The sequence below is a fragment of the Vigna radiata genome, chromosome 8, assembly GCF_000741045.1.
Source record: "Vigna radiata var. radiata cultivar VC1973A chromosome 8, Vradiata_ver6, whole genome shotgun sequence".
Taxonomy (NCBI): Eukaryota; Viridiplantae; Streptophyta; class Magnoliopsida; order Fabales; family Fabaceae; genus Vigna; species Vigna radiata.
In genome coordinates, this window is record NC_028358.1 from 29,345,399 (window position 1) to 29,369,239 (window position 23,841).

General features: G+C 26.5%; 3 protein-coding genes across 3 annotated transcripts; all 3 read right to left on the reverse strand.

Moving 5' to 3' along the window:
• Window positions 1-2,050: 2,050 nt before the first annotated feature.
• Window positions 2,051-2,819, reverse strand: LOC106771637 (protein NIM1-INTERACTING 1-like). Its single transcript, XM_014657633.2, has one exon. The coding sequence runs from the start codon at window positions 2,616-2,618 to the stop codon at window positions 2,244-2,246; it is 375 nt and encodes a 124-aa protein (XP_014513119.1). The 5' UTR covers window positions 2,619-2,819; the 3' UTR covers window positions 2,051-2,243.
• Window positions 2,820-13,911: 11,092 nt separating this feature from the next.
• On the reverse strand, window positions 13,912-14,598 carry LOC106771693. The gene has a single exon (XM_014657698.2). It carries the CDS (start codon window positions 14,434-14,436, stop codon window positions 14,122-14,124), a length of 315 nt encoding a protein of 104 aa, XP_014513184.1. The 5' UTR covers window positions 14,437-14,598; the 3' UTR covers window positions 13,912-14,121.
• Window positions 14,599-19,299: 4,701 nt separating this feature from the next.
• Window positions 19,300-21,013, reverse strand: LOC106770481 (isoleucine N-monooxygenase 2-like). The gene is made up of 2 exons (XM_022784807.1): window positions 20,237-21,013; window positions 19,300-19,932 (listed from the first exon to the last, which is right to left on the reverse strand). Exons 1-2 carry the CDS (start codon window positions 21,011-21,013, stop codon window positions 19,300-19,302), a joined length of 1,410 nt encoding a protein of 469 aa, XP_022640528.1.
• Window positions 21,014-23,841: the final 2,828 nt, after the last annotated feature.

Sequence of the window (23,841 nt, forward strand, 5' to 3'; positions counted from 1 at the left end):
ATGATAATCGATTACAACATGTTCATAATCGATTGTATCAGTAAAAATTACAATATTAATTATTTTCCTACTACATTCAAGATACTACAAGTTGCTTTTAAATATTCTCTTATTATAAACAAAGATTACAATTTGCAGCATCATCGAAACTTGTCTTCAGGTTTTACCAATAGCCCTTTATTGGTAACAGAGGTAACTCATACAAGAGGTTATGCAATGTTATTTTAATGATCTTTGTAATGATGGAATGATTAGAGCTCCATAGTTTATTTAAGCTCCTCAGATTAAGGTCGAGGTAAGTTATACATGAGTTTATACATTATTATTTTAAGGATGTTTATAATGTTTAAACGATGAGGGCTTCTCACTTTATTTGAGCACTTCAGATCAAGTTCGAATTAAGTTATACATGAGATTATGCATTGTTATTTTAAGGGTATTTATAATGTTTGAATGTCGGGGATCCTTAGTTTATTTGAGCTCCTTGGATTAAGTATGAGATAAGTCGATCATACACGAGATTATACATTGTTATTTTAAGAATGTTTATAATGTTTGAACACTAAGGACTCCTCGGTCTATTTGAGCTCCTTAGAATTAAGACCGAGGTAAGTCATACATGAGTTCATGCATTGTTATTTTAAGTATGTTTAGGGTTTAAGGATGTTTATTTTAAGTATGCATTGTTATTTTAAGTATGTTATTTTAAGAATGTTTATAATGTTTGAACGTTAAGGACTCCTCGGTCTATTTGAGCTCCTTAGAATTAAGACTGAGGTAAGTCATACATGAGTTCATGCATTGTTATTTTAAGTATGTTTATAATGTTTAAATGTCGAGGGCTCTTTAGTTTATTCGAGTTCCTCAAATTAAAACCAATTCACAATTCAACAAAATGTAAGACCAACTCTTTGACTGGAAAAATGTAAGACCAAGTCACTTGACAAAATTGACGAATGACAATATATAGGTACATTTTGAAGTATATTTATCAATTCTCAGTCTGAAGGCTCATTATTTCTTGTTGTCGGACAAAATTCGAGTTGTCAAAAATGAGAGTCGTGCATTTTACTTCAAAGTATATTTAGTGATTTCTGGAAGGCTTATTATTTATTTTCCTTAAATCCAACACGAGGCACATCATGCACAAGAATCATACATTTTTATTCTAATTATGTTTACAATATTCATATTCTGAGGACTCAAACAAGATACAATTTTTATCTTTTTATCTTTAAAAAATGATAACCGAGGATCTTAAAAGGAAATCTTATCACTGAGAACTCATAAATTAATAGTATAGATATTTAATTTATCCAATTATTTTTCTTATTACTCAATTACTTTCCTGATTACTAAAAAGCCATTTATAAAAGTTTATAAGTTAAAACACTTGTGAGGTTACCAAGCATTATTCTTATTAACTTTTCAAAGTTACTTTGTATTTGATTTCGTCATTTTCTTTGTGTAAACATCTTGAGCATATGATAAGTACGTTTTCAAACATAAGTCATTCATAAAAGTCTAATTAAAATTGTTTATCTCGAGTTGTAAACTTGTCATTTATATTATTTTCTTGTTGTTTATGTGTTTATAACAACTAACTCACCTTAATTACAAGTTAGTCCAAAAATTCATAAATTATTAACTAGGTAGACAAAAAAAAATGATAGTATCTATGCCTTATAAATCAAAGACTCAAAGTTGGAGGATTATATATCGTCTCTCATCTCAATACTTGAAAATGTATATTAAACATTTAAAAACCGGCTTAAAGTTTATGAACTCAAAAATCAAATCTAACTAAATTCATCCTATATTTAATTTAAATTGTATTAACAAAAAAGAAGATTTGATAGATGAATATTATGTTTGTAATATTTATTTTAGATTTTATTTTAAAAAGTTATTATCTTTATGATCTTTATTTAGATTATTAATTATCTTTTGTAACTTAAATTTCATCTATTCTTAAAAAATAAAAATTATTTACAATTATTATATCAATAAATAAAACACTAATCCCAACCATAAAGAAAAAAACAAACTATTTTAACATGAGTGTTTTTTTATTTTTCTTTGTCAAAAAGGTTCTTTGTATTTATCTTACGTAAAATACACTCACGTTTTTTTTTCGGATACACAGAACCATATAAGACAATAATTGTATAAGCGGAAGAAAAAAAACACTCCGAAAAAATTGAAGGGCTGTGGTCTTGGCGACGGTTGTTGAAAGCGCGTAGCTAGAGAGCGAGTTTGAGGTCGAGAGCTACATCATGTTGTTCTGCGTTCTTCTTACCATTGCTGATGATATCTTTGCTTGCGGCGCGTGAACTTGGATTGGGAAAAACCAAAGGTGGTTTTCTGAAGTGAATATCGGTGGTAAAGTCCTGAAATTCGAAAGCAACTTCTGGCTTGGCCGTAGTTGATGTAGTGGTGGTGGTCTTCATCTTTTTCCGGTTGCTCTCGTTCTTCTCCAACTCCATTAATTCCCTTCGGCGCCGATCACGTGCGTCGCGGAAGCTTCTCAAGAGCGAGTAAAACTTCTCCATCTTCATCTCATCGTTCTCGTCGTCGCGATCCTCATCGTTCCTCGCTTCTCTCTTCTTATTTTCCATAGCAAAACAGAGAGAAAAACAAAACTCTAATCAACGGAAACAGTAGAAGAGAGAGAGGTTTAAGATTGTTGGTGCGAACAGAGTAGGTATGCCAGCATTGTCGGAAAGGAATGCCGTGTTTCTCAATTCTGCGAACCTTTTATATAGAAAAAATGTGTGTGACGCTGAGCCTATGACGTCATAACTTGTGCTTTCGCTGCACGCGTAAGGCTCACTTCTATATACTAGCTGAGTAGTTCCTTGACTTATTTGTTTTTTATTTACTATTCATCTCTTATGTCATAGACCAATTATTAAATATTTTATTAATACTCTTTTTATTTCACATAACTTATAAAATTCTTTATTACGTCATATTATTCCACTTTATTTAATTATTTATTAATAATGACGTCAACAAGCAATTAGTGTATTAAGTTTGTAACGGGTTAAAATGAAGTACAGTTTAACTACAACTTTCTTGTTCAAATCTTGGAAAAAAGTATTTGTATCTTATTGCTATTAATGTTATTATCATTATTATTATTATATAATTATTATTACTGTTATTAATAAAAGTATCTGTAAATTTTTTATATATAAAAAAAGACATTTATGAGTTGTGAAAAAAAAAATGTAAAATGACACGTGAAAAATTGTTTTCTCACTCCTCATCTCTCCATTACGAGAATATTGGATATCCCTCAAATTCATCTTTCCCAATCGACTTCAATTTCTTTAAGCAAGTAAACACATATGTCACTCTTTTTTCATTCCTCATAAGTAATATATATGTTGAAGCAAATTGAACATAAAAAATTGTGAAAAAAAAATCAATACTATATCAAGAGACTTATCTATATCATTTCAAACCTTATTTGATATGACATGTGTTTTGATAAATCAATTTTTTTTAAGCTTAAATATTTATATTTGTTCAATCTGATATTTTTTTCGTGTTCAATAAATTTTAATTTTTGTTAATTTGATACTTTTTATATAATAATGATTAAATAATTAATGGCACATACGATCATGTGTCAATTTGTAATTTTTATTGATATTTTTAAAAGAATATTTATTTTGAAAAAATTATTTATGTGTCAAAGTGAGTATTATATTACATATCAATGTCTCATGTTGGTTTATGGCTTAATTATTGTTATTTTTAATAAAGTCTTTTCATTATTTTTATTCACTTTTTATCTCAATTGTTTTTAAATAAAACAATTTTATCTCTTTTTAAGTTTAATTTTTATATAAATTTTATACTAATATTTTTATTGGATATTTTTTAAATTCAATTATAAATTATTAAATTTAATTATAAATATTTTTGTAAATCATTTTTAAACCAACATCATATTTTACATAAAAAGAAGTTAAACATAAATCTAATAATTATATTCTAATTATATTGATATTTTTAAAATTGACATTTAAATCTAAAACATTTAATAATTATATTCTAATAACTATATTCTGTTTAATAATTGAATTTAAGAATTATTTTCAATTTAATATTAAATCTAATAATTTATAATTGAATTTCAAAAATATTAATAAAATTTTTAATTATAATAAAAATATCAGTATAATATTTATATAAACATTAATTTAGTCTCAGTTTAAAAAATACAAAATTGTTTCGTTTAAAAGATAATATTGAATTAAATCAAAATAACTAATATAAAGTGACAAAGACAATGACATATCTATAAACTATACTAACTTGACAATCTTTTTAATCTATAAAATAATTATTTTTTTAAAAGAAATGTAAAAAGTAAAAAAATCGTAAACTAACATGTATCATATACTATTTTAAATGTTATTAGAAAAAATCAAATTAACCGATAAAAATTGAAAGTTTTTTAAACATGAAAAAAAAAACTACATTGATTAAACACAATAAAAATAGAGATCAAAAATAAGATTTAAACATTTATTTTATATGTTTCTTCACTTATATGGAAACAGTTTAAATATATATTTTTCAACTAAATAAATGTATAGTATTCCCCTAAAATAATAAATACTAAAATTTATTAATAATTCTACTTTAAGTATGTCAACATCTAAATGTTACAGTTTGAACTAAAAATATTATTTGTGCAACACAATTTACATTTAATTTTTTTTTCTAAAGAACTGTTATGGTTATGCTTTAAAATATAATTTTACAATTTTATAAAATTATATTTTAAAATTGTACTTCACTTCTTATTTTAAATAAGTATCGATTTAAATATATATATATATATATATATATATATATATATATATATATATATATACCTTAAAGAAATCGCATTTTATAAATGATTTTTACTTTAAAATATTTTTTAATGAGACTTCCATTATTTAAAAATAAATATAGTGACAAATAAACATATGTCTTAAAGTAACTTCAAAATGGATCTTTTTAGTAATTAGACGTCAGATTTAGAGTGAGATCGACGTTAAATGCCCTTTCATATTTTCGTTTGTGTTTTTGCTTCGTTCGCATTTGTCAGTTATTCATTTTCTCTCTCTTCATCTTCTTTCTTTGCTTTCTCTCATTCACCATGATCGTTCAGGTAAGTTTTATTCTATGTTGCACCGTTTAAAATCATTTTGCACCGATCATATTACGTTTGGAACCATTATCTTACATTTGGACCGATTAAAATTCGTTTTCATTGACTTTTGATGCAGTTCTTAGGCGCATTCTAGGACAACTAAGACGACGATTTTCGAACTGTTATTGTGTGCGTTTTTCTCCTCACCCTCACAATGGCACCTGTCTACTCCCTCATCTTCACGGCGTCGAATTTTTTTTTTAAAATGTTCATAAATTGTCATTTGTTGTTCTTACAAACAGACATCAATTAACGTCTATTGTAAATGCAACCGACGTGAATTGATGTATGTTCGAAGACAAAATACGTCAATTTTAACGTCTCTCGCTATGATGTTCGAACATTTAACAAACGTCAAAAGCCTAAAATAACATACATTAAAAGTTATTTTTGTGCTAGTGAATGTCATGTCTTTTTTTTTTATTTATTTTTTATTTTTTCTTTGTCTTTCTTTTCTCCAAAGTTTCTCCTTCATGTCTCTTCTATCTCATAATATGATTGTAACTCTCTCACGAGTCAAGAAACACTTTTATCCAATCAGATTTTTAAATAAATTAACTTTCTATTTATTTTATAAATTTGTATATTGATTTTGACATAATATTAGTGAGGTCATTTGAAAAATTAATTCTTTTAATTTGTTTTATGATCATATTAAAGTTCTACCATATCTGAATATTTTGCTTTAAATACCTAAGTATGAAGTAGTGTATAATTTAAAAATTTTGTTTTGAAGATAGGCATTACAAGGAAGAAAGGCTATTATATTTTGATAGAACTATAGGGTAGACTATATGACGATGACTTAATCTCTAGATTTTGGTTCTTATGCATGGATTGTGTGTGGCTAAAACTTTGTTTGAACTTGAATATTGTTCAATTTTGATGAATGGTTGTTTGAGAAATTAATAAAATACTTTAAAAGCGTATTGATATATACAAATTGATAACGAAGTTCCTTAAGCCATGTTTTGAACATTTCCTTTTCATAAGTTATGATTTTGATACGAGTTTAAACATAACTTTGAGTAAAGATCTCAAAATTAATCTAAAATATGTAAATAATAATGATGTTTGAGTAAATCGTGGTTTGGGATTACTCAATTATATTGTTTAAAAGATGTTTGATTTGAAATGTTTTTTATAATACCTTTGAAATGAAATGATTATAGTGTTGAAGTTGGTTTTTTATATTGTTGCTCTTTTTTTCCAAGCGAAAATGGACTCAAATAATCTTTTATTGGCCATATTTTCATTTAAACGAATGGTTTTTCCTTCAAGCGAAAATAATACTGCATCTCAACCTTGTTTTTGTCCAATTTTTGCTGAAGCAAGCATATGTTTTCTTAAGCTAAAAATCTTGGTCTTTTTGACTCATTCAATGTGAATGTTTTTATAAATGCAAATTGAGTATTAATTCTTATTCTTATATGTAATTTATTTACGTTTTTTTTTTAAATAAGTTATATTGTATAATTGTGCTTACATATTGATAAATATTATATGTTATAAGGGTATGACTATCAAGATTGATAAGAATTGTATGAATTTATGGTCAAATATATGGGATTATATGTGAATTGTGGTTTGATTTGTATATTAAATATTGTCATATATGATGTAACAAATATCTTTTAGCTTCACTGATGGACTAAGTTAGACTAACAGACTAATATATCAGGTGGTGAGATGGTGAAGAAGGAGTTCTTGAACACTGTAACATAAGTGTGTGTAACATGGGTTATTATGAACTTACATTGATTTCATGATTAGTGAGTTCTTCTGTAAATTTACATCTCAGATTGGATAAAATGTTAGTTTATGATAAAACTTAATCTGGCTTCCAAAATTTCACTTATTGAATATCTTTGATTAATAAATATATGTGTGATCCATATATTATCATAGACTATTGGATTTTGATTGCAAATGATTTTTTATGGCTTATTAACTAAATTGTATCTTTTATATAGATTTTCTTAAGATAAAAATTTTGCTTTTAATAGCTTACCTTTATTTATGTATGTTGTTGTGGTGTAATGTGGAATGACTATACTATATACACAAGTTGTGGGATGACTATACTATATACACAAGTTGTATAAGTACAAATACATGATGAATGTTTGGATAAGAATGAAGATTTGTTATTTTGGATTATTTTTTTGTAAAATTTGTGTACTTATTTACATTTTGTGTAAGTTTAAATTATATTTTGTCTTAATAAAACTTTTTGTACAAGTCCTTTCATAAATTTAGAGTATAAATAATAGTAAAAAATCTATAGTGTTATAGATGATATTTTTTTTTCATTAAAAATTTACTAGTAAACGTAAAACTGTTTTTTTTATTGTGATTGGAAATATGTTTGTAAAAAAGTTAACTATGTTTTTTTTTCTAAACTATAACACAATTTTTGTTTTCGTCCATATCTAAACTTTGATTATGTTAGATATTTATATTTAAGAAATGAATGAATGCATTCTTCATCTATATGTTAAATGATGTTTATTATGACAACTAATGTGATTTATCATTTGTTACGTCAAAAAATAATCAACGTGGTTAAGCGAAAAAAATTATATTTATTTATTTCTTAAGTATTAAAATTTAATATAATTAAAGGCTAAGATAAAAACAAAAATAATAATTAGGTTAAATAAAGTTTTTTAGGGTATTTTTAAAAATTTACAAAATTGAAAAAAAAAGTTAAAACTAGTTTGTTTATAAGCTAAAATTAAAATTTAAATAAATTAAATAGGGAAACTATTAAATAAATTTAGATTTATGAAACAATATTTTTTACTTTTTATTCTTAAAAATGTTTATAAAAAAAATATGAAAATAGATCACATATAATTTAAGATAAAATTTGCATTCTGTTATAGGTATAAATGATGTTCTTTGTGTAATTTAAAGTGTAATTTATTGAATGTACTATATAATTCGAAGATAAAATTTTAAATTGAATTAAAAAAAAAAATAGCACCATACTTATGATTGGTCTTGTTCTGTGATATTTTTGTTTGGGTTTGCCTTTTTTAGAAATGTTAATTGATTGTGTTGATATTAAATGGTTAGACGGTAGTAGGTACAATACAACGTGACTTTCGCTGGGTGGGACAACACTGCATTGTTTAGATGTGACAGCATGAAAACGACGCATCAAAGAATCTTAACAATTACTCAACACGTGTCACTCTGACTAATGCATGACAACATTCTATGATGTCATACTTGCATGTCATCTACTACAAGTTATTATTTATTTCTTCTCTCTCACCTTTCCCCTACCAGTCAATAACACCATGGCAGCAAAGCAGAGCTACTTTGACTTTATCAGCTAATGGATTGCATTTTAAGTTTTTAATAAAATTAATTAGAAAATTATTTCATAAGTATAAAAATAAAAAATAAACTATTTGCAATTAAAACTAAGGCCTTGTTCACTTAAGTGAATTTGAAGAAGAGTAATTGAAAAGATTTGATGTAAATTCTTTTGTTGTTTATTTGAATAGATTTAGAAGTAAGTGGGAGTGAATTTGGAAGTAAATTTTTGGTTTAAACCTTTTTTTGTTCCTTAAGTTAACTTCTGATGTTCAGTTTAGTCTCCGCTTTTAAAAATGTAAACCTTTAGTCCCTATGATATGAAAAATGGAAGGTGTTATGAACAACAAATTACTTAATGAAAAACTTGTGATTTGTTAACGAATAGGATTGATTTGATAAATTTTTCATATCATATGGACTAAGGGTTGACATTTTTAAAAGTGGGGACTAAACTGAACATCAGAACTTAACTTAAAGACCAAAAAAGAGTTTAAACCTAAATTTTTCTAATTTGTCATATAAATTAAATCCTACATTAGTTCTCACAAATTTTACTTCCAAATCTACTCTTACTTACCTCCAAACCTATTCAAATAAACAATAAAAAAAAATTATCTTCAAATCCTTTCAATTACTCTCCTCCAAATCCACTCAAGTGAACAAGGCTTAAAAGAATCAAAAACTCAGATTTCAAATAAAATAGTGAAACTAAATATTAAAAAAACTTGTCATGTATTGGAGAAGGAGAGCCAACTATCCGAAATGTAGTAGCGCGAGTGGTCTAATATAGACGAACGAACAATATAGACGATTGAAGGAGACAAAGACGCGTCAGTGAGGTTAATATCTCGATCTCACAAAATCTACACCAAAACAATTAATAATAATTATTAATATTATACTCACAATTATTATTAAGTTTTATTTTTTGTGCTATTTTAAAATTATGTTCGTATTCCTATAATCAATTTCATGATTCCTACTATCTTGAGAATAGATTTCAAACTTTAATAACTACCCACATATACAAATCCAAGAACAAGCTCACTAAGAAAAATTAAATACTCCAATTTTTTAAAAGCTCCTCTATTTTTTTTTTTTATTTCAAACAATTTTTTATATATTTGGCTTAATGTCAACGTGGAAAGTTAGAATAGGAAATGTGGTCAAAGTTAAAACGCGTCGGGAAACACGAGATGGTGCAAAATTAAGCAAATTAAGGAAATAAGTTAGCATGTGTCTCACGCCATATATGTTTCCTCCATGGTAGTTAGTTTGGGACAATTTTGTTTAAATATACAATCATATTTACTGATAAATAATAGGTCGTGATACATAAACATCCCATTTTTATGTTACAATATAACTTTTGTTAGAAAATTAGAAAATATTATATTTTAATTGGTCTCGGAAAGGTACAGTAATATGAAGAGAGGTACATGAAAATTTTTCCTAAATAATATTTGTATGATTGTAAAGAATTCTAAATAAATATAGAAGAAAGGAAGAATATTAGAAAACTCATAATATATAATGTAATGTTGTACTTCGATTATTTTCATAGCATATTGACCTGACGTTCTATTAATTTTTTAATATTATTTTTAACCTTTTATAATTATATTTACTTTAAAATATATAATTATAAATGTTAAGGTATCAGAAATAATATATAATGAAGTATTATTACTAGTTAGACTTTGAGAAGACGACAAAAATGAGTTATTATTTGAAGGTTTAAAAGAATAGTTAGATGCTAAAAAAAAACAGTTATTCATGGAGATTGAGGTAACATGTTTTATCTTAAATTCCATCTTTTGGTTTGATTTTTTCATCTTTACTCAAAATTCAATTCTAATTTTTTGTTTTATTTCTTATTTTCTTCAATCATCACTCTTCATTTTCCTTTTTATATTTAAAATTACTATAATTTATAGTTCATGCTTATTTTTATGATCTTTGATAAAAATAAGTTTAAAAATAATATTATCTAAGTTCACTTGTTTCATTAATATTTCTGCCTTTTAATACTTTGTGAAGTTTTATAACATATGTATGTTTATCGAGTCTCTTTAATACATTCAAATTAAAAACATTATTAAAGTTGTAGCCAAAAAAAATCTCAAACTTATTTTTTGTTAAAATTTATTTTTAACTTTCACTTATAAAATTTTAATTCAAAGCATTATATGTATACTATAAAATTATTTAATCTCTTCAAATTTACCCTCTGTATATGACTAAAAACTCTTAATTTAATTCTTTTTCCAATTAAATTTTAAACTTTACAGCTTTTACAAAATATAAATTGAACTTTAACATCATCTTAGTTTGATCTTTTAGACTTTTATTCTTGTATAAATAGCGACTTTTGTAAAACTAGGGTATTTTTTTTTTTTAATTTTAAATATCAAACATTCATATATTTTTTTCATAATTCGTTTCATTATATATTAAAATATAATAAGATATAAATTTAGAAGAAGGAAAAAAACCACAAATAGGTCTATTCGATATTTCTAACTTTAATTTTTATTATGTTTTAGTGTTTGGAAAAACTATTTATAAAAAATAAAATAATTGGCTCTGTGTAATTCAAGTATATTAATATAAGGATAAAGGAAACAATTAAGAATATAAGTAGTCCTCATAAATAAAAATGAAATATCTTTTTATTAAATTAAAATACTTGAGTTTTATTTTAGGTTTAAACCTCTTTTTTATCACTAAGTTATGAGCAAATATTCAGTAAAGTGTTGTTATTATTAAGAAACAAATCAGAGCAATCTAAAGATGTAGCAGTTGTTAAGAAACAACCAAAAATAGTATTTCAAGTCAAAAAAGGACTCATTTGATACATTTTTTATAACTTAGGGACCAAAAATTTACATTTTTAAAAACGAGGACTAAACTGAATATCTGCTTATAACTTAGGGACCAAAAAGAGGTTTAAACCTTTATTTTATAAAAACTATCATTTTTCTAAAATTACCATTTTTTTCTAAAATTTCAACAAAATTATTCATTTTTTAAGATCAAAGTTCCTCATTAGAGTCTTGGTGCACAATATATACTAATATCCTATTCAATCATAATTTTATTTTGAATAGTTTTATTTTTATCTTTTCTAGTGTAATGATCTTCATGTAAGACAAAAGGAAGGTTCAAAAGGAATCTTTGATTAATTAGGATTTTTATGATGTATATATGTTTGTCATATAAGTTTTTTATGTACAAGTAGGATATCTTGCAAAAGTTAGAATTTTTGAAACATATTAGAATCAAAGACACCGTTCTTGCAAGAAAAATTAGTTGTTTTATAGTAACATACTTGACTAAATAATTTAAATATGTGAGAAATATAATCATTCTATTTGACTTGGTGAGTTGATATGTGTTGATGAGTTTTGGAAATGTGGTTGTTGCATTTTGAGTATAAGAAAGTTGGTTCAATGCATGTTATACCTTTTGTTTGGTGTGAAAATTTATATCTAATATACACCGTTTTAGTTAAGTTGGTTTTCTTTCAAGTTATATCTATGAAGTAAAAAATAAAAGATTCTTTTTCAATTATATATAAATGTTAATTTTGCTTTAATAAACACATTAAAGTATTAAAGATTATATGAGAACTTGAATATCTCAATAATAAATTTTAAAAAAATTAATGAAATTAAAGTTTTGTATTAAATATGTATTTTTTTTTTTCATTGTACTAAAAATGAAACATAGCCATACACTTACTCTCAATCAACTATTTATAGATTAATAAAATGACTAAAATTTAAAATAGAGAAATGATTTGAATTTCTTCTTCTTATTACTTTATCCTAATTTAATATAAAAAATTACTTAACTTTAAATATTTAATATGGCAAGTTTTTTAATGAAAACTTTATAAAATTAATATATATAAATTTATACTAAAATTTAATTAAGGTTATATTTTTGGAATAGCTATAGTGATGTTTAAAATATTATGGAATGTTAGTTGTGAATAATATTTTTATAAAGTTTTCGTTCTTAATTTTTCCTCGTCGTGAAAAAAATAATAGCATTTAAAGTTTTATTATATTTGCTTGTTGTTGATGTATTTTTAAATGTCTTAAAATATATCGTTTGATGTCATATTTTTCTAATAAGATAAAATTAAATATTATTATGAACTTTGATATTTAAACTATTTAAAAAAAATATTTAGTATTTTTAGTTATTAAAAGTAATACATTTTTAATTATTATATAAGAATTGAAATTACATCTTTCATAAGTTTCAAATAAATATAATTTTACTAAGATGAAGTTCTCTTTTTTGACTGTGGTATGAAGTTTTAAAACATTTTATATTTAAATATTTAACTCCGCTGTAAGGAATAATAACACTTTAAAAAAATTAAAATACGAGCCGTTAAAAAATCAATGTTTTTTTTTGTAATTGTAATTAAATTTAGATACTTTTATATTCATAATTTTATAATTTTTATCATAATTACAAATTATTTAATTTTATTCTACAATTGAGATTTTTTTTTTCATTTTTGAAGTGTATAGGATTGAAATTTAAAATCATAAATTATAGTAAAAGTTTTAATATATAAGATTGGGTTAATTAAGTTTTTTCTATTTGATTTAAGTATTTTTAATCAAGTTTCTATTATTATTATTATTATTTTTGTTAAGCATTAAAATTTTTTATATTTTTCAATTGGTATTTATGTTTGTTTTTTTTTCTATTAATCAAGTGGTGATTGTTATTTTGATCCGTTATCAAGCTTATTTTTATATGTTAAGAAATGCAAGAAATAATGTGTAGGATAACCAAATGGTTATGCTAGCAAATGATTTCTATATTATATCACTTACAATTGTTAAGAAATCATCTCCGTCAATACCGTACTAATATATTTTTAATAAAAATAATTTATTATTTTATATTAATCATAAAATCTCATGTGTATTTGTACTAATAGACAATATAACAATCACATTATTAAATCAAGTGGTAAAAATTTAATTAAAAATTATAAATTTATTGAATATCCAATTGATAAAAAATTAACTAAAAGTAATAAAATATAGGAAAATGATATTTTAACACCAATTTTTGGACACCATTTTGACACTGCACACGTGTCAAAATGTGGTTGGACAATTTCAAATTAAAAAAGAAACTTTGGATTTTCTCTTCCAAATATACCCTTGTCTCAGCTTTTTCAATTTGAAATTGTCCAATCACATCTTGACACGTGTGCAGTGTCAAAATAGTGTCAAAAGTTGGTGTTAAAATATCATTTTCCTAAAATATATAAGGAAATTAAACCTCTAAAATATTATAAATTTATATTATAGCTTATCTCCTTCCTCCTGTTTTCCAAGCACGGCCATTGATGGAAGTGAAAAGGCAGAATTATTATTATTTGAGTAGCTAAGTTGAAAATACAGTAGAAGAGAGACTTACAAGCCTTAAAAGCAAAAAGCTAGCAATCGGGTTAGAGAGATAAGACAGTCCTTTATAGGTTTCCGACTACAGATTCAGCAGCTAGACCTAGCCATGGTAACATGAAGAGAACGTTCTCAAAGCGAAAGACTCAGATCAATACCCTTTTCTGCAGCCTCTTTCTTTTCACAGTTTTCCCTCTGAGATTTTCGTTGCCGAGCTTCCTCATCAGCGAAATCCTCAACCTGAAACGTTGGCTTCCAAATCCCAACCATATTATTTTCTTCCTTCCTCTTGCTCCTTCTGTCACCCGACTTCAAACCCATCCATCGATCACGTGTCTCGCGGATGTTTCTCACCAAAGCGAAGAACGTTTCCATCTGGGCCTCGTCCTCCTCTTGGCGGCAAATTAGCTTCCTCTTCTTGCTGCTGCCGCTGCCACTCATTTCCATGCCAGGAAAGTGACCAGAATAAAAAATTGAAGAGAAAAAGAAAAAAATGAAGGTTCTGAGAAAAAGAGAGGGCGCATGCAGTTCTGTGAAGCAAGGAGACAGAACGCACTTTCTTGGTTACTTCTTCTTGCTTACTAGTGATGAATATAAGGACAGCATCATTGTGGCTCTCCATTATGACCAACTTTGCCAATATTATTTAAGGAATCTAAATGACCAATATGCCACGTTATTACGGAACATTTATTTTTTTAACAATACTGAAATTCCAATAAAAGAATACGATGATTGATTAAATAGTTGTAATTAATTACTAGAGAATAAAATGGTTAAAATTAAATTAAAATATGAATTGCATTCACTGCATTAATAAAAATTAAAATAAAAATATGTATAAGAAAAGTTATCATGTAATTGACAACTTTTTTTATGATAAGTATAAAGAAACATGACAATTTTTTATGTGTAAATTCCTTAATTAATTTGAATTTTCATTGAATGTAATTTATGTAATTCATATTTTAATTTAGTTTTAACTTCTTCTTTTTAACATTACGTAATTGAGAATAAGTGTTCATAATTAATTACAAAATGTGTAAAAAATGTACGATTTCATATTTTTGTTGTGATAGTGTACAAGTCATGTATTTTTTACACAATTTTTTTATTTGAAATCCTGTGAAGATTAAGTGACTTGCTTATTTATTTAAATAAAAAAATTGCCTAAATATATAATAATAAATTAATTTATGTCTAAAAACGTAAAAAAGACTAAAATACACAAAGCTTTAATACCATGTTAGAAGTGAAGTTTAAGCCTAACTCAATCACACAAAATCAACTTGTAAGATAAGGTTTGCACCTAGTTATATACACTTAAATGACCTTATTTATAGTCGATGTGGAACTTCCAATATTAAGTTTACTCAAGAGTATAGACTTCTTTAAGCCATGCTTCAAGTATGTTTATTTAATGAAAGAAAGTGGAATGAATAATTATAAGTTAAGGTTAAAGAATTTCCAAACAACTTATTTTATGAACACTTTTATGGAAGAGTATATAAATAGTCTCTTTCAATAATTTCATATTGTTGTTATCTTCAACACTTTATGTATTTTAATCTTATGATTCTCAAAACATCATATTACGTCAGCAGCGATTACTGTTTATTGGCAATACATAAAATTATAGTGGGTATAAGTTTGAAATAAGAAAAAAAAGTATTAATTCAAACTTTTAATCTCTACTTTAAGAAAAATGTTTCAATCTCTATTTTGTGGAGAATTTAGTGTTTTGGTTAAAAATGATTAGTTAATTTATATAATCTTGTTTTTCCCTCTTGAATAAATAGTAATATTGTAATTAATTTCTCATAATCAATCAAATAATGAAAAAACTCAATGAATCTTGAAAAGAACATTTGATAGACAAAATTATTCTCAGATTCGTGATTAATTGGAGAATTAATACCATATATCATTTTCCTCGTAGAAAACATTGATGTCGAGTCAATTACGAAATGCGACTTCAACAAGATGTTGAAAAGGGACAAAAATACTAACCTTACCACATATTATGAGCATTGTTCGCACTTATTGCAAAAATGTTTATAATAACTCGATTATTCTAAATGAATCAATTCTATTTATATATTTAATCAATACAACAAAACAAAATAATGGATCAATGATATAAGCGATGGCAGATAGAAAAAAGAATTATATAAATGATGATGTTCCCTGTAACTATTGTTGGTCGATGATAATTTTAACTTTTTTTTCTTCAGTGATATGATGACATGCTTTAAAATTGTTATTATCACTAATACAAAAAAGTGGTTTATGTTTGATATTTTAGGTTTTTTATCCCTGACTTAAGTAAAACGTAATTACAGAAAACGTAAGTTTATTTTAATACATATATAACAGACAGACGTAGATATTATATATATATTTAGGAACAAACGTAAATTTATGATTTATTTTTGTTTTCATATTTAAAAGTCAAAATTTATGTTCTTTAAAAGCATTAAAAATAAATACATAATACAAGAATATATAATAAAAATTTTAAGAATTTTTTAAATAGTAAGTTGTATCAATGAAGCCGTAAAGTATACAAAAAATAGATGAAAAATACTAAGAAAATAAAAAACATATAGTTCAAAAGATGAAATGTTTAAAATTTAAGAACTCCTTGTCCCCTTTGGGTGTAACCACTATATTCATTACTCAATTTTTAAACTCTTTCATCTTCAGAACGTCTCCATCTGATATTCATAAAAAAATTATAACTATTTAAAAATTTTAAAGACCAAATAGAAGTTACACACAAAAAGAATTTGAGTAAAACATAATGTTTACTTATTTTTAATGAATTTTACAAAATCAAGATTATATGGATTAAACTAAAATAGTCACACATACAATAATAGTTATCATGCACACAATGCTTTTTATAAGTATTGGTTTTTGTTTGCGGCACAGTGAAGAAAAAAAGAGTGTGGTATAGGATTTTTTAAACAAATTTACGTTGACATATAAACATTAGATGTAAGAATTGAATTTTTACGTCTTTCCTCTATGAGTCAAATGTAATAACCAATTTTTACATTTCTCTCATATATATTAAACATAAATTTCTATAACTTATCTACAAAAATGTTATTACACATTTTTTATATCTACTAGTCAGACATAAATTGATTGGCATAATAAATTTATTTTGTGTTAGTACATATTCACTTTATGACAATAACTAATAGAGTGTTATATATTTTTTTAGACTCTTTATCATGAAAATGATATCAAATATTTGATAATATAAACTTTTTTCCTTATCAGTCAGACAATCGCACCATTCATACATTTCATAATGGTAGTGACTTATCAATTTGATCAAATTAAACAGTAATATGACCTTGGTCAATCTATTTTTATAGACTTATTGAATAAATTCGCCATAAAAAAATACAAATGTTTAATGGACATAATTGTCTATTTCAAGGAAACAAATTCTATAGAAATTAAAGGTGTTTTACATTACACTACATAGAATGATACATTTAATACATTATTTGATACATATCACATCTGTAAATTCAATTTTTAATACATTTAATTATGTCTTTTTATTCATACTTTATTAACAATTTTTTTTTTCAAATACAACATGGTGCAAAATTCAGAACAACTCCAACAACAACTTTTTTTTTTTTATCAATATGTTAAATCTTTCTTCACATTTTCAATAGCCTCCACAACAATATGGTAGTCGATCTATTTTTAAATGATCTCCATCATCATAACATGTATGTACAATCTTCATACCCATAACACCTATAATATTTTTTCCATTTCAACCAATTTTCTTTCTACCCTGTCAAATAAGTTTATCACTTTTAGAATGAACTTATGCTAAAGATATAACCTAATACCATTCACCTTAATGCTTTCACATAGGTCCAATTTCCATTAAGTGTTAGTAGTTGAAATTTAATCCTCACTTTATTAATTTTTTTTTTTTAGATTATTAGGGATCTTCAATGTTACTATATATTTTCTCATTTTTTTATTAAAATTTATTATTTCTTATTTTCAAAGTTAGGTTGAACTATCATAATTAATTTAATTAAAGATTTAATCAGTAATTTAATTATCATTTTTGTCTTAATACTTTTTTACTTAATTTAATTCCTATATATTTTAAATAAAGTGAATATGGTTCCTTCTGTTATCTTTACTTTCAACCAAATCACGATAAATTATTTTGACATGCTCTCAGTTGAAAAAAAAAACATGACACAAAAATAATTAACATCTGTAATAAAAGAACTATACTCATTTAGTTTTAAAATTTGAAGACTAAAAATATTATGAATAAATTCTAATTTTGTGTTAAAGTTTAGGAATTAAAAATATATTTAATTTTTAATTAAATAATTATTTGTTTATATTTTTATTAATAAATAGCTAGGGATTTGTGGATGTTGTATTAAAATCTTCAAGCCAATGAAAGAACACTCAATAGGTGAAAAAGACACTCACGGAAATAAATTTAAGAGAGGAACAAGAAGAAAGATGAACTCAGGATCTGGAGGTGCAGCGTAGAAGGAAGAATAAGGAAGGAGGTGAACTCTTTCTAATATAAATTCATAAGGGTAGAACGGGCATTTTAAAAATTGGGGTGCTGAAAGAAATCTCCTTAAAACATACTACTCAGGCCCAACTTATCTTTTGTTTTGAGATCGTAATTTGCCAAACGGTCTTTTTTGATCTCAGGCCAAAAAGTCGCATTATACCTTACATTTAATTAGCATAATTCTAATAATTGAGTCACAAATATAATTTTTTATATAATTTTCTGACGATAAGAAAATATATGAAATCGAATTCTTGCTGGTCTATATTTTTCTCAACCACATTTAGACATTTAACTTTTCTTTCTTTCGCTTTTTTTTTTTATCATTTATTTCTTTTCCCGGTTTTTATGTGGACGGGGTAGAGGTGAAAGGAAATCCAATTTTACAACAATATTTTGATTACATTTTAAAGCATTATTCCCTTGAAAATTACCATACATTCTTTCATTTGAGATGATTGACATATTCATTTCCTTCCTTTTTTTTTTTGAAGTATTCATAATCTTCTCTTCAAGTATTAGTGTTTTTTTCTTAATTTTTTTTAGCTACAGCATGAAAGCAGTAATCTTAAATGTTGTCCTACTATCATGAGCTGTTTGGTGGTCTGGAATGATTCTAAACCCAACGAGCGACAAAACATTTCATAACACATGACATATCATATATTTAATACTTTGATTTGGGAACAATGTTTATTGTTTCGGTGAATTCTTGTTCAAAATTAAAGGTGATATAATTGTGGTTGTAATCTGGGCTTAGCAACTGCCATAAGTGGCTCTGCAAGATTTAAACCATCAATGGACTCACATAGGTTTACTTTTGAAACATTGGATGGTGCAGTCCAAGTGAAGCCATGGAGCAACCTTGCAAATAACATCACGGTCATTGTGGTCCCAAGCGAAACTCCAGGACAACCACGCCTTCCTGTGCTAAATGATATGAACCTCAAATTTGGCTCTGTCAAAACAACATTAGACTCATTATCACTCTTAAGGTGACGTTCTGGTTTAAACTTGAGAGGTTCTTTCCACACTTTTGGGTTTCTTCCAAGTTCTCTTCTACTTAGTATTACATGGCTACCTTTTGGGATGAAGTAATTTCCCACAGTTGTACCACTCATTGAGACATGGGGAGGATTAAAAGGTGCCATGGGATGAAGGCGAAAGGCTTCCCTTGCACAGGCCTTTACATAGTTGAGTTTTGGTATATCTGATTCTTGAACCAACCTCTCTTTTCCCACCACACTGTCCAATTCATCAATGGCTCGTTCCAGCAAATTTGGTTGGTTTATCATTTCAGCAAGTGCCCATTCAAAAGCATTTGATGGATTGTCCACTGTTGCAATCATTATTTCCTGAAAGGAGATTGAGTATGTTTGTAATGCATGATAGGATTAATAAGTATAGAGAAGTGAAGCAGGGTATTAGGGATTCTAAAAATCATTGTTCATGAAAACACAGAGAGAAAAGAAATATCACCACTGTGCATTAATTTCTTCCAATGTCAATAATGGATTATTGTTGGCATCTTTCAAGGAGATCAAAATATCAAGCCAGTCATGTTCATCAATTTTTGGTGTATCGTTCCATTGTTTAAGTCTTTCTTCAACGATGGGATCATGATATTTCTTTATCACTTTCAAAGCTTCCTTAATTAACATTCTTCTGGTGTCCATCCAAGTCAAGTTTCCTCAAGCATGAGATATAATCAGAAATAGAAAAAGCGTAAAGATACCTAAGTAAAACGAAAATGGAATCAACATGTTCTTCCTCCTCAAAACTAGGGCCTCCATCTTTCCTACCTTTCCCAAAATACCTTTTATTGAAAACAATTTTCCTGATAACGTTGCCACAATAATGCCTTGCAACACTTCGAATGTTCACAAGGCCAGCAACACCATTGTTCACAGTTTTGCTTTTGTTGTAGACGTAAAACATAAGGTTGTCAGCTTCTTCAGTCCTTCTGTCATGGAGCCATAGGTGCTTTTCTGAGGAAAGCAAAGAACTTCTTAAGATTTTCTTCATTTTCTTCCATTGGTCCCCAAATGGCACTAAAATTGTGGTTAAATATCCGCTACTAACGAGATCAGTGCAAGTGGTTAGTGATCTTGATGCAAAAGTTGCATCCTGTTCAGCCAAAAACTGTCTGGCAATGGTGGGACATGTGACTGGGATAACATAGGTATTTCCTAGGCGGATACAAGCGATTTCAGTGTTCATTTCTTTCATGAGATTGTGTATCCATTGATGAGCAGGTTTTTTTGTAAGCATCTCAGGAAGGTTGCCCACCACAAGCCATGGCTTTGGACCTGGGGGAAGTTTTGGCCTTTGTTTTTTTGAATATCTCGCAATCAAGTTAGATATTAGGGCTTTTAAGCATACAAAAAACCAAAGGCTTTGAAGATTTGACAACAAAGGAGAAAGAGAATATTCCATGGCTTGAAAAAGGTCTTTATGTGATGGTGAACGTATTTGATACCTTTTATATCAACACTGGCCACGATTTATAGGAAGCGGGTATGATTGGTATCATGAGTTTTATACATATATATATATATATATATATATATATATATATATATATATATATATTCACGTGGAACTTGAGTTTTTTTTTTCACTATAAAATGAATGGTTGATATACGTTTGCAAAACTGTTTGTTTGGATAAAAGGAAGCCATAATATCTAAGATTTGAACTGAAGATAGTATATTATTTAGACCTGTTTTATAAGTGGATATTAAAATATCTGCTGCTACTTTCTACCTCTATGCATACTAATTATTCGAGTTTTATCTGCAAATCTCTGTAATTTTTTTGTCATTTCTATTCACCGTGCCGACATTCTTCATTAATGTTTGTGGCCAACATTTCTTTCCTATGATGGTCTAACATTAATAAGAAAATGTCACAATTTTTACTTATGAGTAACAATACATGCCCCGTTGGCATGAAGTGATGCAATTCTTTGGATGTTGAAATGATGGAAACAGTTTAGATTATTAGAAATTTTGGCCTATGGGAATTAAGTAAATGAATTATATGACCTTATTTAAAGGGATAAGTATCACAAGGTGCATTATAAATGAATATTACAATGGTAATAACTCAACCCTTATTACGGGGAGACTTAAAGATGCAGAAGTCATGATATCTTCTTGTTAAAACTGTTTTTTTGGATAAAAGGAAGCCATAATATCTAGGATTTGAACTGAAGAATTCTTCTCAACCACCCAATCAGATGACATTCATTGAAAAAATAAATAAATATAAAGTATATGATATACTTTTGGTGTGTGAAATCTATGAACAGAAGTGTTTGTTTGTGGTTGAGTACACTGGCAACATCAGAGGCATTATACCCGGGGCAATGAAGGTAAAATGTCTTTTCCTGGGAAAATTGTGTCGGTGGTGAATAATTTAATCAAATCCTGATCATAAGTCACAACATTTATCGGCATCATTCATCTTAGACTTTTGTTTCTAAGAAAGAAATGGATGCTACAAAGTCTGATGACAAAAGAAATAGAGGGAATCTACCACCTATATATATATATATCATTTCTTTCAAAATATATATACCATATAAAATGCAGAAGAGAATAATATATACATTGTTGATGCATATTAACTGAGACCAGGCTAATCGAAAGGGAAGGGAGAAAATAGGTATATTTATATAATCACTTGTAATATTTGGTGGGTTATTATTAGTGTTTTGACAGTAAGATGCACTATATTTCGTATTTCTATGACATGGTAATAACCTTGGCCTATTGATGCCTTGCAGAAGCCAAGGACTTTGTGAAACGACTTCTAAACAAATCCCACATGTTTGAGAGTATTTAACTGTTTAAAAATAGGATCTATTGGTAAACTTTGGGGGCAATTGTCCCCACTAAATTTTAATCTTTTTAATATAATTTAATAACTTTTGAAGCGAAAACTTGACCAGCCCAGAAAGGCTATTGAGTATGTGAATTATCCAATGTTTTTTTTCAATATTGTTTCATGCTTTCGTTCCACCTCTTCATATACTATGATTTTGTCAATAATCTGTTCTCGTTTTAGCTGTGTGCTGTTTCTAAATGAACTCATTGGTGAGAGTAGTCACCTTTATTATTCAGATAAAAGAACATTCATAATGGGAGGTTAAAAGAGTGTTATATATAAAATCAGTGATTATCTTTCATCTGCTTAAGCTTTCGGTAAGGCTGGTTCATGACAAACAATACATATGTTAGAAATATATGAAGATTTATCTTTTAGATATTCGCTTCAGTTCATCAGGGGTGGATCACTTAGTGAGTTAATCCTACCTGATTCATTTATTAACGAACTAGAAAAATTTGATTCCAGACCCACCACGAGAGTTGAAGGGTAAACGTATTGACTTACTGACTCATTTAATTACAATTTTTTTAAATAAAAAAATTACAAACTTTCTATAATTCAAATTTAAATAAATTTCACTTCCAAATTTCACAATTAATTTTGAAAATATAGAACTTAAATAATTTTTTCAAATAAAAAAAATAATAAATATTTTTTTATAAAATTAAAATTAAATTTTAATAAAATAAAATTAGTTAGGTAAGTTAGTGGTCAATCCACCCCACCACGGATTTAACCGGAATGAGCGGAGTTTAAACCAAGTTAAAATTTAATCTACATAAAAAATATAACTTTTTTAAACCCAATTTGACTCGAATTCGTGATGGATTGAATTAGTCACGGATTACCACCTATTTGAGAAATTATATTGATTCACGTGACAGAATCCCGTTGGTATATTATTAGCACATGAAAAACATATCATACATTGCTCAAAGTTACATAACGTTTGGGCGGTTAAGTGAAGGAGACAGATGGTGCGAGCCTCTCTGCATTCCAATTCATGAATCACTGATCGATCTTGCTATCTCACACCTATTAATGCTAATTAATTGCTTTGCTTTCTCAACCACTTTTCTATGTACCCTTTTCCTTTTTTTTCTCTCTTTCACTTACTCACTTCATGTTTGTTTATTATATAGAAAATACTTCACTATCATTTATTGGAAAAATATTTTATACTTTTTTATAAAATATAGTGATTAAGTATTTTATAATTAAATTTATGACTTTATAAAATATTTTATACTATTTTTATAAAATTCTTAATTCCAAACTTCAATTCTAAATGAAAGAGCATTTTATCTTGTAAGATGGATTCATGTATGTCTTTTTTATCCTTCATTAATGCTAATTAAGAGTAGAGGTAA

Coding starts and splice junctions, on each gene's coding strand:
- LOC106771637 (XM_014657633.2), bottom strand. CDS start 2,618: ATGGAAAATAAGAAGAGAGAAGCGAGGAACGATGAGGATCGCGACGAC.
- LOC106771693 (XM_014657698.2), bottom strand. CDS start 14,436: ATGGAAATGAGTGGCAGCGGCAGCAGCAAGAAGAGGAAGCTAATTTGC.
- LOC106770481 (XM_022784807.1), bottom strand. CDS start 21,013: ATGGAATATTCTCTTTCTCCTTTGTTGTCAAATCTTCAAAGCCTTTGG. Junction 19,933..20,236: donor TGGATGGACACCAGAAGAAT/GTTAATTAAGGA, acceptor ATCTCCTTTCAG/GAAATAATGATTGCAACAGT.